Source organism: Salvelinus namaycush, chromosome 3 (assembly GCF_016432855.1).
Source record: "Salvelinus namaycush isolate Seneca chromosome 3, SaNama_1.0, whole genome shotgun sequence".
NCBI lineage: Eukaryota > Metazoa > Chordata > Actinopteri > Salmoniformes > Salmonidae > Salvelinus > Salvelinus namaycush.
Window position 1 is genome coordinate 76,504,846 of NC_052309.1, and position 14,538 is coordinate 76,519,383.

The 14,538-nt window shown below is 43.5% G+C and overlaps 1 protein-coding gene across 1 annotated transcript; it reads right to left on the reverse strand.

The window, feature by feature from the left end:
• Positions 1–1,884: 1,884 nt before the first annotated feature.
• Positions 1,885–3,240, reverse strand: LOC120044618 (ras-related protein Rap-2a-like). The gene has a single exon (XM_038989289.1). The coding sequence runs from the start codon at positions 3,209–3,211 to the stop codon at positions 2,585–2,587; it is 627 nt and encodes a 208-aa protein (XP_038845217.1). The 5' UTR covers positions 3,212–3,240; the 3' UTR covers positions 1,885–2,584.
• Positions 3,241–14,538: the final 11,298 nt, after the last annotated feature.

The following is a 14,538-nucleotide window of genomic DNA, read 5'->3' on the forward strand; positions in this document are numbered from 1 at the left end:
TATATAACTGACATTATTTGTGGCAGTGTCAGGTTAATGATGCATTGATCAGGAAAGTAGACCCTTATGTGAGAATTTCACACTCTTTTCATATGGAACCTAGACATGATTCCCTGCAGAATGTTTTCTGTTACTAGCCATGTCAATGATCTGGGCATTGGAGGAACAAGTTGACATCCTGCCGAGCAGCACAGACAATGGTCTTTTGTCTGGCACAGTGAGAGGTTCCCTAGTATTTTATTTCTGCTCTGGCCAGGTTTTGTATTTACTAACAGGTTTCCCCATATATTTCAAGGTGCGTTGTGTGACAGACAAGCAGTGTCCAAAAAATATAGGCCTACCACTAGAGGGTAATGTGAGACAACTTACTGTAACTGGTGACATTTTTACATTTTTATTTAACATTTTATTTATCTAGGCAAGTCAGTTAAAGGACACATTCTTATTTACAATGATGGCCTACCAAAAGGCAAAAGGCCTCCTGCGGGGGACAGGGGCTGGGATAAAAAATATAATATAGGACCAAACACACATCACGACAAGAGACACCACAACACTACATAAAGAGAGACCTAAGACAACATAGCAAAGCAGCGACACATGACAACACAGCATGGTAGCAACACAACACGACGACAACAACTTGGTAGCAACACAACATGGCAGCAGCACAAAACATGGTACAAACATTATTGGGCACAGACAACAGCACAAAGGGCAAGAAGGTAGAGATAACAATACATCACGCAAAGCAGCCACAGCTGTCAGTAAGAGTGTCCATGATTGAGTCTTTGAATGAAGAGATGGAGATAAAATTGTACAGTTTGAGTGTTTTTTGCAGCTCGTTCCAGTCACTAGCTGCAGCGACCTGAAAAGAGGAGCGATCCAGGGATGTGTGTGCTTTGGGAACCTTTAACAGAATGTGACTGGCAGAACGAGTGTTGTATGTGGAGGATGAGGGCTGCAGTAGATATCTTAGATAGGGGGGAGTGAGGTCTAAGAGGGTTTTATAAATAAGCTTCAACCAGTGGGTCTTGCGACAGGTATACAGTGATGACCAGCTTACAGAGGAGTATAGAGTGTCCTATAAGAAGCATTGGTGGCAAATCTGATAGCCGAATGGTAAAGAACATCTAGCCGCTCGAGAACACTTTTACCTGCCGATCTACAAATTACGTCTCTGTAATCTAGCATGGGTAGGATGGTGAAGATGCTTGAAGAGGTAGGGCACTTGTTGACGGTTTTGGGAGGAAGTGGATTTGTGATACTGGTATGATGTTTTGGGATGATTCTACACCCCTGGTACTGAAGCTGATTTTATTGTCAGCATAACCACATTTGTGTCTTGTTTGATTGTATGCTTGTTTGTGTTCTTTTTATTTATTCCAGAGCTTGGCCAGGTCTCTGCTACAATCATACCAGAAATGGACAGATTTCTGGGGGGTATTGCTTTGTAAGTTGTTCTAAATATCATCTCTGGCTAGTCTGTTATACAGTCTCTGGCTTGTTGAGTTTTGACTTAAGTAAAGAGATTTGATGTTTGCATGATAAATAAGTCCTTGTCACACCTCATACCAGATGTGTTATTACTTGGCCATTAGTTTATTGCACTTTTGTTTCCAATAAGCACCTGTCAAAATGAGTCCACCGAAAATGACCATGACTAATACTTTGATATATAATAATATTTTATTTATCATGAATAGACAATATATGTACAACAAGTAATAAAACCATAACGTATTTGTTATACTGTTTTGGTGAATAAACATGATTTAATCATCAACTTGTACTTCAAATTTTCATAGAAAAACAATACACTCTATATAATTTATATTTGAACACATTTTTTACGTTTCTTAATAAATAATGATATCTGTGCAAAATAACTCCAAGTGCATATGAATATTGCCAAACAACAAATTGGTATTATAGAATGAGGAACGCAACCAGAGTTGATTCAGACAATGACAAGCAAAATAAAGATTTGTCACAAAGAAACTTCACTTGATGAATAAAAAAGCTCTCATGACACAATGTTCAAATTCAGCTTTTGCCCAATTAGCCACAACTGTCTATCTTCACAGTTATTGCAAGTGAACACCGTCGACACTTACAAAAGGCAAACACAACAGTAACATAGTAGGACATAGATTGAAAACTTGACAAAGTAAGCTCATTGCCACTTTTGCACTGTCACAGTATATTTTTTAACAATGACACCACCACATTCAGGACATTCAGTGTTCTTGCACTTCTTTCATTTAGTTTCAGCTTTATCAATGTCCCGCACCTGTGTAATGTCATTAGTTCCGGTTCCCCTTTAACAGTCAGTGTTCCTTTCCTCTACCTCAGTGGAAATGCTGTGGTGGAGATACTTAGGATGGTTAGATGAGGAGGCTTACAGGGAATTGAAGCCGTCAGACTCCAACTCAGCAGCACGGTCTATAGCAGCAGCAGTAGTAGCACATTCAACACCACTGTGTTTGTCTGTAACACTGAACCAGCTTCGGGTCCCCATCCTCAGCCTCTCTGGCCCCTGTCTGTCTTTGTCTGTCTGTCAGACCCCTCCAGCCCCTCTGCCTTAGGAAATGAGGCAGCTGTTGGTCTTGTTCATGGGGGGCCGTTTGTTGCCATCTTTGGGGAAGGTCTCCCTGCGTCGTCTCAGTGCTGGGCTCAGCCGGCTGGGCAGGTTGGCTTGTTGCAGCAGCTCCCTGAACACCTCCAGTACGTTGTTGTTCTCCTTGGCAGACGTCTCCAAGAAGCTGTTGTTCCAGTCCAGCTCCACAGTGGACAGCACGTCTTCGCTGGACACCGTCCGCTCGCCATGCCGGTCCGTCTTGTTGCCGACCACCACGATGGGTGTGAACTTGTCTTCTTTGACCGCCAGGATCTCGTCTCGCAGGCTCTTGACAGCCTCCAGGGAGTCAGGGTCATTGATGGCGTACACAAGGGCGAACGCGTCACTGTTCTGAATGCAGAGCTTCCTCATAGCCGGGAAGGAGTAGCTGCCGCTGGTATCCATGATGTGGATGGTGACCTTGGCCCCTCCGATGTCGAACTCTTTGCTGTGCAGTTCCTCCACAGTGCGCCGGTGCTTGGGTTCGAATGTGTCCTGGAGAAAGCGGCTGATCAGGGCCGTCTTCCCCACGCCGGCCGCCCCCAGGAACACCAGACGCACCTCCATCTTCTCCTTCACTTCTAGAGACATGATAACTTCCTCTGACACACTTCCTCTAACACTGTCTCTCTCTCTTCCTCTGTCTTCTTTTTGAAGACTTAACTCTGATTTTGTTACAAAATAACTCTCCTTGAACCTTTTGAGAGGATGGAGAAGTTGGACTCTGCTGCAGAAGCTGCTGGAGTTAGTCAGTGAACAGGGACAGTGTGGTAGGTTGTAGTAGTAAATCACTGAGAGTAGCTGGCAGTTGCATCTGTGTATGTCTGGTTGCCTGTGCACGCTATTTATGGTCTTTCTCAATCAGAGATTCCATGCCCCCTCCTGCTCTCATCCAATCAGGAGAGTGGAGTGTCTCTTTAAGTGAATTCAAAGCAGCCAATCAGAAAGACTCATGCAAATGACAGAATCAGATTGCGAAGGAGGGAGGTGATGGATAGTAGTGAGCCCAAACCAGCGGGTGTATGTAGGATGCATTGTTTGCAGTGAGATGATTTTTGTATACCCATGATTGTATACTTTCATAAGATCTGTTGCACACAAAAAAGCAATTGTCTGTACTGTGTATGGGATTGTTAAATCAGCCTATGTGTTTGTGTACTATAGAATGTATGTTGACTGTTCTTTTATGCAATATGTATGTACAGATACATTATCTTAATTTGACCTGTTTCTCACAGTAGGAAAATGAATCCTGCAGCAACAGGAAATGTGAATGATTATAATGAATGGGCATTTTTGTAGGGGTTGATACATTTTTTGTTAGGGCAAATCAAGTTTGAAATTGTTAAGTGGAAATTACAAACCTTTGTAAGCCTTTTTAAACCTCAAACAGTACAACTTTGCATTCCACATTCTCTGCAACAAGAGATCAAATTAAGATAGCACAAGTTGCATGTTAATTTCTTATATGACATCATTGGTATGCCATGCTGATCATAAAGGACCAGCAACTAACCACTCATCTTTTACAACACTTGGGACCTTGAGTGAGCACGGCAGAATGAATTTATGAAAAGCTCACTTGCTTTTATGCCTACAAAAGGTGTTGACAAGGGAGCTTGCATGTTTGATGCATTGTGTGATACATTCCAATATCTTTGTGAGGATGGCTTCTGCCTTAGTACATACTGTGCTCTGAGCTATTGATAGACATCGATACCGTACTAAAGAGTACATATGTGTATCTATGGATACAGCTACTTCTTTACCACAGCCTGGTTATCAAGTGGTTATCAGGCTTCTGTGTTCTGTTGCGGATGAATCAGAATTAGTTGGGTAACATAGATAAGATGTTTTATTTTCATAATATGCTTATGTGAGATACTTGTCATTAGAATGTTTCCCTTTGGATTATAGGGTTGGCAGTTGCACTTATCCCTTCTCAGCTAGGGCTCAGTCACTTGGGGCCCAGAGAGGGGAGAGGTCAGGCTTGTCTTCATATGTGAATGTATCTGTTAAACCATCTGGTGCTATGCAGAATATCAGAAGGGGAGGAGGACAGAATGGAACATTGTCTTCTTATGGGAATGTGTCTTTACCTATTCCTAAACCATGTGAAGGGATGGAGTGATTAATGGGGAACCAGTTAGTTGTCTCAACAATGTCTGCACGCCAGTCAATCCCTCCTTTTCCCACTGGGGGGAGGAGTATGGCAGTGTCTGGAACCATTGTATGTCCCCTCTGATATTGCACTTATCTTGAGATAGTATATGACCTAGAGGCTCACTCCCCTCAGTGAGCTTGTCCAGGAGTGGGGTGTTCTTGAGATGGGAGTATCTAGAATTGACAATTTATAAATGCCATTGGATGAGTTGGTGTTTTTGTACTATGAAGTACCAGGAACGAGATTAGAACCTCGTCTTAGAGACCAAACGGAACGATTATTTATAGCGAATGCTGTCTGGCTATGGGATACTCCTCTCTCAAGTAAAAGTCTTTCTTTGTGAACAGTTCCTATTATCTGTGGTTTGTCATGTTGACTAGGGGGTGGATCTTTGCTATAAAAGATCTCAGTTGCCATTATGTTGAGCACTCTCAACTTTTCATTAGAGCTACTGAAATGTTGAAAGTCAAATGCTATTGCAAAATCTTAATTATTATTAAAGGTGAAGTTTAAGTATAACTCTGACTGGTGTGTGGTTTGCTCTCTCCTCATTTGGTAATACAGGAAATTGCCACGACAGTTCTTCTGCTCTCCATTCCTCAGCTCAGTGTGAGAGAGAGCCTTCAGGAGCTCAGTTTTTTTTAAATATAGCAGCTCTACTCATTCTCCAGTAAGACCCCAGCTTTTCCTGTAAACCTCTACAGCAGTCTGTGTGGTCAGTCGAGCTCAGCCCTCCACCTCCCACAGGATCCCGGTTAGTTATTTGATGCTCATCGTTCTGTGAACCTCCAGACCCAAACGGTCAGCACGTTTCGAAAGGTTGTGGTCAAATGAACCACACCACTCAAGGAAATGCCGGTACTGTGTCACTATCTCAGAGAAAATGGCATAGAGATCTATGAAAGAAAATGTTGTTAAATATGCATGAATTCCTCTCCATTAGAGAATTGTCAATGCATCCGTATTTCTAATAGCCATACCAAATGAACAGCTGATTGAACAGGTGAAGTGGAGGTTGTTATAATAGCGCTGTAAAAGGGATTCTGTCCTGGAAACGTCTGTGTTAATCGCTATTACTGTTTATAGGAATTTGTTGAAGGATCCAGACTTTGACTTAGTCAAATCCCAATGCATTATTTTGCAATTCGTCTTGCATGTAATTTATCTCTATGTCTCTGTCATCCTGCTGTGTCCCAGTTAAGCCAGAGTCACAGTGGGAGTTCCCCTTACATTGAGAGGGTATTGCATCACTCAGTGGGATTGCTCATCATAGGGGGCATTCCATGGATTGGTGTATCCCAGTGCCCAGCTCACATCTCTGGCACTGAGGACCAAGTCGAGTGGCTCTTTCATCTCTCCCTTTGGTCCTGTGTGAGGCGGCCTGGACCTGGGAGCCCCACTACGTACGCCCTCGACTGGCCATGGCGTAGGAGGCTTTCTCTCAAATCACCCTCATGGCCACTTAGGCTTTCGTTAAGCCACATAGACACTGAGTGAGAATTTGCATGGAATGACAATGAGTGTGTTGTGCAGAGAGGGCTTTACTTTCCTTCATCGGCTGGCTTTGTAGTCTCTTTCCACTAAAGTTCTCTTCTGGAGGACTTCTGTCTTCAAAGCTCAGCTAAGGGGTTTGTCTTTGTATCTTCATGGGTGGATCCTCCTGCTATATTACATGCAATGGAACACTAGTCACTTTAATGTTGACATATTTTGCATTACTCATCTCATTACTCATGTACATATGGTATTCTATCCTATTCTACTGTATCTTAGTCTATGCCGCTCTGACATTACCCGTCGAAATATTTATATATTCTTAATTCCATTCCTTTACTTTAGATTTGTGTGTATTGTGTGCATTGTTGCGAAATTGTTAGATATTACTTGTTAGATATTACTGCACTGTTGGCGCTAGAGAAACAAGCATTTCGCTACACCCGCAATAACATCTTCTCAACACGTGTATGTGAAATAACATTTGATTTGATTTGCACTCAGCTGTCATACTCAATTATTCACTTGAAAGAGCCTCATTACAATGCTTTATTTATTTATTTTAAATGTTGCAGTCATTGGTTTTGGTTTGGGATACATTTGAAAGTGAAAAATCTCTGTTACCGTGGAATTGCCCATCTACTTTAGCTGGCTTCGCTCGCTCACTCACTCACTGTGCTGTGATTATAACATGTTGCTATGATACAACAGCTACAGTTATTTAATGAGCGGGGATTTGTGCCTTATTAAACTCATCATTATTCACAGCGTTGATTACTGATGTACTGTTCTCTGAATTATTGTAATTTTCAGTAGCATTATGGTAGCATTGTGATATGAGGGGGTTATTAGAGTGATTGCCATCTCATTTGAGTACTATTGTGCTAAATGGGATTGAGACTGTCTGTAGTAGTCTTATCACAGTTTCTCAGGTTTCATGACTACGTTAGAGTTCAACCCTCAGGCTACTTACTAGGTGAAAACCTTCCTTTTTGAAGATCTTTTGAAGAAGTTGAGGAACTGGTAGCTAGACAAAACATCCAGGCTGGTTCTCAAGGCAGATGTGATGCCTATTACTAATGGTGAGTGGAGTTGGGTAGAAAGTGTATGCCTTTAGCTTAATCTAGCAGCCTTGCTTCGCACTGTTGTCTCAAGTCATCATCTCTGTCATCCAACGGCATGTTTTATATATTTTCTGGTGCAGAGTTGTCACATACAGGAAGTTGTCAAATAAAAAAAGTCCTCCCTGGGCTCCAGACATTCAACCTGAAGGTCAAATCTAGTTGAATTAATCTCCTGTTTAGTTGAATGTTCTACGTTGCCTCGCTTAGTCTGGCCTCATTTCTGTTACTTTTTGACCCTTTCAAAAGTCCTGTCCTTTTCAGACCGAAACTTGTGTTTACTGATGGCTCGGTGTCCCCCAGCAATTCAGCTCCCTCTCAACTCTGTCAGTTATTAAAGAGTCCAGAAAGTAATATTAGAGTCCTGTCACTGTATGTGTTTACTTAGAATTTCCCCCTAAATTCCCCTGTATGTCTAACACTACTAGGAGAACAACAGCAAAAGAGAATATATAGTCCCCCAGCTGCTGTGATACTGAGCTGATGTGTTGCTCTCACGGCCCCAGAGGTGTAAGTGATGATGCATGGGTGTGAATGGCTGATGTTAGGAACAGGCTGTTCTAAGAACACACTGTTGAAGGGGGATGGGCTCTCAAAGCATTCAGCAAGAAATCATTTTTATTTATTTATTTGATTTATATTTATTTATTTAACCTTTATTTAACTAGGGAAGTGAGTTTAAGAACAAATTCTTATTTACAATAACGGCCTAGGAACAGTGGGTTAACTGCCTTGTTCAGGGGCAGAACTACAGATTTTTTACCTTGTCAGCTCTAGCAACCTTTCGGTTACTGGCGAAACGCTCTAACTACTAGGCTACCTGCGTGTGTGTGTGTAGCTCACGATGCTCGCATGTACAGAAAATTGGCATTGAAAAACAGCTGTTCCTTTGCTGAAGATGTAGTGCAAAAAACGATCTAGTAAGCCAAAATACCAATATACACAGGTGGTGAAGTAATGTTTAGCTGGTAGGATTATAGGCCTTTGTTATAGGATGTTATTTTGAGTGCTAACAGGATGTATGTATGTTGATGTGAATACACCACATCAGTCGCACGCTCTGTCGGCTCTTATTGTTCCATTGTGTTTGGGTACTTGGTCCTCTGTCACTTGTGTTGGCAGAGGTGACCAGGCTTTAAAGTAGGGATGGGGAAATCTATACAGTAGAGTATACCAATATTCATTTTGCCGATTTAATAACGATCCTGTGACTTCAAGTATCAATTGGTAAAAACTCTGGTATTTCTCATCCTATAGCTTGTTCTCCATCTTCTTTTTAAATGGTGTGGCAACATCTTTTGAGCACTTCTAAGGGTCTCTCTTGTTCCTCTGCAGCAGACGTACACTAAACTGTGCATTCAGAAAGTATTCACACCTTCACTTTTTCCTCATTTTGTTACGTTACAGCATTATTCCAAAATGGATTAAATAGGTTTTTCCCTTATCAATCTACACACAATACGCCATAATGACAAAGAAAAAACTGTTTTTTATAAATTGTTGCAAATGTATTAAGAATGAAAAACTTAAATATTACATTTACAGAGTACTTTGTTAAAGCACCTTTGGCAGCGATTACAGCCTCGAGTCTTCTTGGGTATGGCGCTACAAATTTGGCCCACCTGTATTTGTAGAGTTTCTCCTGTTCTTCTTTGCAGATCCTCTCAAGCTTTGTCAGGTTGGATGGGGAGTGTTGCTGCACAGCTATTTTAAAGTCTCTCCAGAGATGTTCGATCAGGTTCAAGTCCGGTCTCTGGCTGGGCCACTCAAGGGCATTCAGATCCTTGTCCCGAAGCCACTCCTACATTGTCTTGGCTGTGTGCTTAGGGTCATTGTCCTGTTGGAAGGTGAAACTTTGCCCCAGTCTGAGGTCCTGAGTGCTCTGGAGCAGGTTTTCATCAAGGATCTCGCTGTACTTTGCTCCATTCATCTTTCCCTCGATCCTGACTAGTCTCCCAGTCCCTGCTGCTGAAAAACATCCCTTCAGCATGATGCTGTCACCACCATGCTTCACTGTAGGGATGGTGCCAGGTTTTCTCCAGATGTGATGCTTGGTATTCAGGCCAAATAGTTCAATCTTGGTTTCATCAGACTAGAGAATCTTGTTTCTCATGGTCTGAGAGTCTTTAGGTGCCTTCTGGCAAACTCCAAGCTGGCTGTCATGTGCCTTTTACTGAGGAGAGACTTCTGTCTGGCCACTCTACCAAATCAAATCAAATTTTATTAGTCACATTTAAAAATATATATTTGAAATCAAATCAAATGTATTTATATAGCCCTTTGTATATCAGCTGATATCTCAAAGTGCTGTACAGAAACCCAGCCTAAAACCCCAAACAGCAAGCAATTCAGGTGTAGAAGCACGGTGGCTAGGAAAAACTCCCTAGAAAGGCCAAAACCTAGGAAGAAACCTAGAGAGGAACCAGGCTATGAGGGGTGGCCAGTCTTCTTCTGGCTGTGCCGGGTGGAGATTATAACAGAACATGGCCAAGATGTTCAAATGTTCATAAATGACCAGCATGGTCAAATAATAATAATCACAGTAGTTGTCGAAGGGTGCAGCAAGTCAGCACCTCAGGAGTAAATGTCAGTTGGCTTTTCATAGCCGATCATTAAGAGTATCTCTACCGCTCCTGCGGTCTCTAGAGAGTTGAAAACAGCAGGTCTGGGACAAGTAGCACGTCCGGTGAACAGGTCAGGGTTCCATAGCCGCAGGCAGAACAGTTGAAACTGGAGCAGCAGCACGGCTGCTAGGCAAGTCAGTTAAGAACAAATTCTTATTTTCAATGACGGCCTAGGAACAGTGGGTTAACTACCTTGTTCAGAGGTAGAACGACAGATTTCTACCTTGTCAGCTTGGGGATTCGATCTTGCAGCCTTTCGGTTACTAGTCCAACGCTCTAACCACTAGGCTACCTGCTGGCCCACATGCGCCGAATACAACAGCCTTACAGTGAAATGCTTACTTACAAGCCCTAACCAACAATGCAGTTTAAAAAATACGAATAAGAATAAGAAATAAAAGGAACAAGTAATTGAAGGGCAGCAGTAAAATAACAATAGCGAGACTATATACAGGTGGTAATGGAGAGAGTCAATGTGCGGGGGCACCGGTTAGTCGAGGTAATATGTACATGTAGGTAGAGTTATTAAAGTTACTATGCATAGATAGTAGCAGCGGCGTAAAAGAGGGTGTTTGCAATGCAATAGTCTGGGTAGCCATTTGATTAGATGTTCAGGAGTCTATGACTAGGGCCTTCCTCTGACAGTGCCTGGTATAGAGGTCCTGGTCCTGGTATAGAGGTCCTGGTCCGCAAGGAACTACCCTCTGTAGGTCGGAGGCAGAGCAGTTGCCATACCAGGCAGTGATGCAACCAGTCAGGATGCTCTCGATGGTGCAGCTGTAAAACCTTTAGAGGATCTGAGGTCCCATGCCAAATCTTTTCAGTCTCCTGAGGGGGAAAAGGTTTTGTCGTGCCCTCTTCACGACTGTCTTGGTGTGCTTGGACCATGTTAGTTTGATGGTGATGTGGAAACCAAGGAACTTGAAGCTCTCAATCTGCTCCACTACAGCCCCGTCGATGAGAATGGGGGTGTGCTCGGTCCTCCTTTTCCTGTAGTCCACAATCAGCTCCTTTGTCTTGATCACATTGAGGGAGAGGTTGTTGTCCTGGCACCACATGGCCAGGTCTCTAACCTCCTCCCTATAGGCTGTCTCGTCGTTGTTGATGATCAGGCATACTTGTGTCAACGGCAAACTTAATGATGGTGTTGGAGTTGTGCCTGGCCCTGCAGTCATGAGTGAACAGGGAGTACAGGATGGGACTGAGCACGCACCCATGAGGTGCCCCTGTGTTGAGGATCAGCATAGCGGATGTGTTGTTACCTACCCTTACCACCTGGGGGCGGCCCGTCAGGAAGTCCAGGATCCAGTTGCAGAGGGAGATGTTTAGTCCAGGGTCCTTAGCTTAGTGATGAGCTTTGAGGGCGCTATGGTGTTGAACGCTGAGCTGTAATCAATAAATAGCAGTCTCACATAGGTGTTCCTTTTGTCCACGTGGGAAAGGGCAGTGTGGAGTACAATAGAGATTACATAATCTGTGGATCTGTTAGGGGCGGTTTGCAAATTGGAGTGGGTGTAGGGTTTCTGGGATAATGGTGTTGATGTGAGCCATGACCAGCCTTTCAAAGCACTTCATGACTACAGACGTGAGTGCTATTGGTCGGTAGTCATTTAGGCAGGTTACCTTAGTGTTTTTGGGCACAGGGACTATGGTGGTCTGCTTGTAACATGTTGATATTAGAGACTCGGACAGGGAGAGGTTGAAAATGTCAGTAAAGACACTTACCAGTTGGTCAGCACATGCTCGTTGTACACGTCCCGGTATTCCATCTGGCCCTGCGGCCTTGTGAATGTTGACCTGTTTAAGGTCTTACTCACATCGGCTGCGGAGAGCTTGATCACAGTCGTCCGGAGCAGCTGGTGCTCTCATGCATGTTTCAGCGTTATTTGCCTCGAAGCGTGCATAGAAGTAGTTTAGCTCCTTTGGGAGGCTTGTGTCACTGGGCTGCTCTCGGCTGTGCTTCCCTTTGTAGTCTGTAATGGTTTGCAAGCCCTGCCACATCCGAGCAGCACCGGAGCCGGTGTAGTACGATTCGATCTTAGTCCTGTATTGATGCTTTGCCTGTTTGATGGTTCGTTGGTGGGCATAGCGGCATTTCTTATAAGCTTCCGGGTTAGAGTCCCGCTCCTTGAAAGCGGCAGCTCTAGCCTTTAGCTCAGTGCGGATGTTACCTGTAATCCATGGCTTCTGGTTGGGGTATGTACGTACAGTCACTGTGGGAACGACGTCATCAGTGCACTTATTGATGAAGCCGGTGACTGATGTGGCGTACTCCTCAATGCCATCAGAAGAATCCGGGAACATATTCCAGTCTGTGCTAGCAAAACATTCCTGTAGCTTAGCATCTGCTCCATCTGACCACTTTTTTATAGACCGAGTCACTGGTGCTTCCTGCTTTAATTTTTTTTGTAAGCAGGAATCAGGAGGATAGAATTATGTTCAGATTTGCCAAATGGAGGGCGAGGGAGAGCTTTGTACGTATCTCTGTGTGTGGAGTAAAGGTGGTCTAGAGTTTTTTTCCATCTGGTTGCACATCTGGACATGCTGGTTAGCATGCTGATAGAAATTTGGTAAAACAGATTTAAGTTTCCCTGCATTAAAGTCCCCGGCCACTAGGAGCGCCGCCTCTGGATGAGCATTTTCCTGTTTGCGTATGGCTGAACACAGCTCATTGAGTGCGGTCTTAGTGCCAGCATCGGTCTGTGGTGGTATGTAGACAGCTACAAAAAATACAGATTAAAACTCTCTTGGTAGATAGTGTGGTTTGCGGCTTATGATGAGATACTCTACCTCAGGCGATCAGAACCTAGTGACTTCCTTAGAAATCGTGCACTCAGAACTCATCCGAGTAGCAATGCAGGTTGCTACTCAGACACCTCCACCCCTCCTTTCCAGGGGGAACACTCAGAAAAGAGTGGAATGAGACATATCGTTTTAGAGACAAACTAACAATGTTTCTCAGATTTTTAGTCTTTATTGGAATAGACTATTTAAAACAAATTGGGACGATCACTTACATATGTCGGATCTTAACTTGGTGCATCAGGAATTTCAAATGAGTCCCGTGAGTGCCTGAAAAAGAGCAGTTCTCTTGCTATCCAAATCATTTTCTCTCTCGCTCGCTCAAACGCTAGGCCTAGGTCCTATTACCGCAACATTGAATTGTACAAAAATGAAATGCAGCCATACACATCAACACCCGTTGTTTTATAATAATTTAATAGCATTTTGATTTGCCATGGTAAACGATTAATTACGTTAGCTCTGTTGTACAAAATGCTTGTCAAATAGATAAATCACCCTTAGACTGTTCAAAAAGGAGTAAGTTCCGATTACAATACCAACCAGAGGGCAAACATATCTTAAGAATTTGGTTGCAAGCAGGACTAAGGGTAACACCGACATCATCTTTTAACGAGCGGTAATGAGGTGACCAATAATGATATTGATGGTATAACGAGGCATCAGCTGATGATAATTTAGTGCCATCGATGATTGCAATAGGCCCCTTGTTATTTGATTATATGCCAACAGGCTACATTCTGTCGGCTACCCGTTAGCCTATCCATTGTCACATAATGAAAGGTGTGAAACCCATAATAGAATTGGGCTGCCTGTGTAAATACAGCCTATATCGCCCAGCACTGGGCGCAAACTCATGAGGCTCGGAGCTGGAGCACGCTGCTTAGACCACTGTGCTACAATGCTCTAGCAAGCACTAAGAATACCTAACTTAGCATAAAAAGAAACGTCCCTTTTCAGGACCCTGTCTTTCAAAGATAATTTGTAAAAATCCAAATAACTTCACAGATCTTCATTGTAAAGGGTTTAAACACTGTTTCCCATGCACCTTTGAAACGGTCGTTAAGACACTAACAGACAGTGGGCAATTAAGGTCACAGTTATGAAAACTTAGGACACGAAAGAGGCCTTTCTACTGACTCCTTTCTAAAACACCAAAAGAAAGATGCTCAGGGTCCCTGCTCATCTGCGTCAACGTTTCTTAGGCATACTGCAAGGAGGTATGAGGACTGTAGATGTGGCCAAGGCAATAAATTGCAATGTCCGTACTGTGAGATGCCTAAGACAGCACTACAGGAAGACATTACGGACAGCTGATCGTCCTCGCAGTGGCAGACCACGTGTAACAACACCTGCACAGGATCGGTACATCCGAACATCACACCTGTGGGACAGGTACAGGATGGCAACAACAAGTTACACCAGGAACGCACAATCCCTCCATCATTCCTCAGACTGTCTGTAATAGACTGAGAGAGGCTGGACTGAGGGCTTGTAGGCCTGTTGTAAGGCAGGTCCTCACCAGACATCACCTGCAACAACGTCGCCTATGGGCACAAACCCACCGTTGCTGGACCAGACAGGACTGGAAAAAAGTGCTCTTCACTGACGAGTTGCAGTTTTGTCTCACCAGGGGTGATGGTCAGATTTGCGTTTATCGTCGAAGGAATGAGCGTTACACCGAGGCCTGTACTCTAGATAGGCCTGTACTCG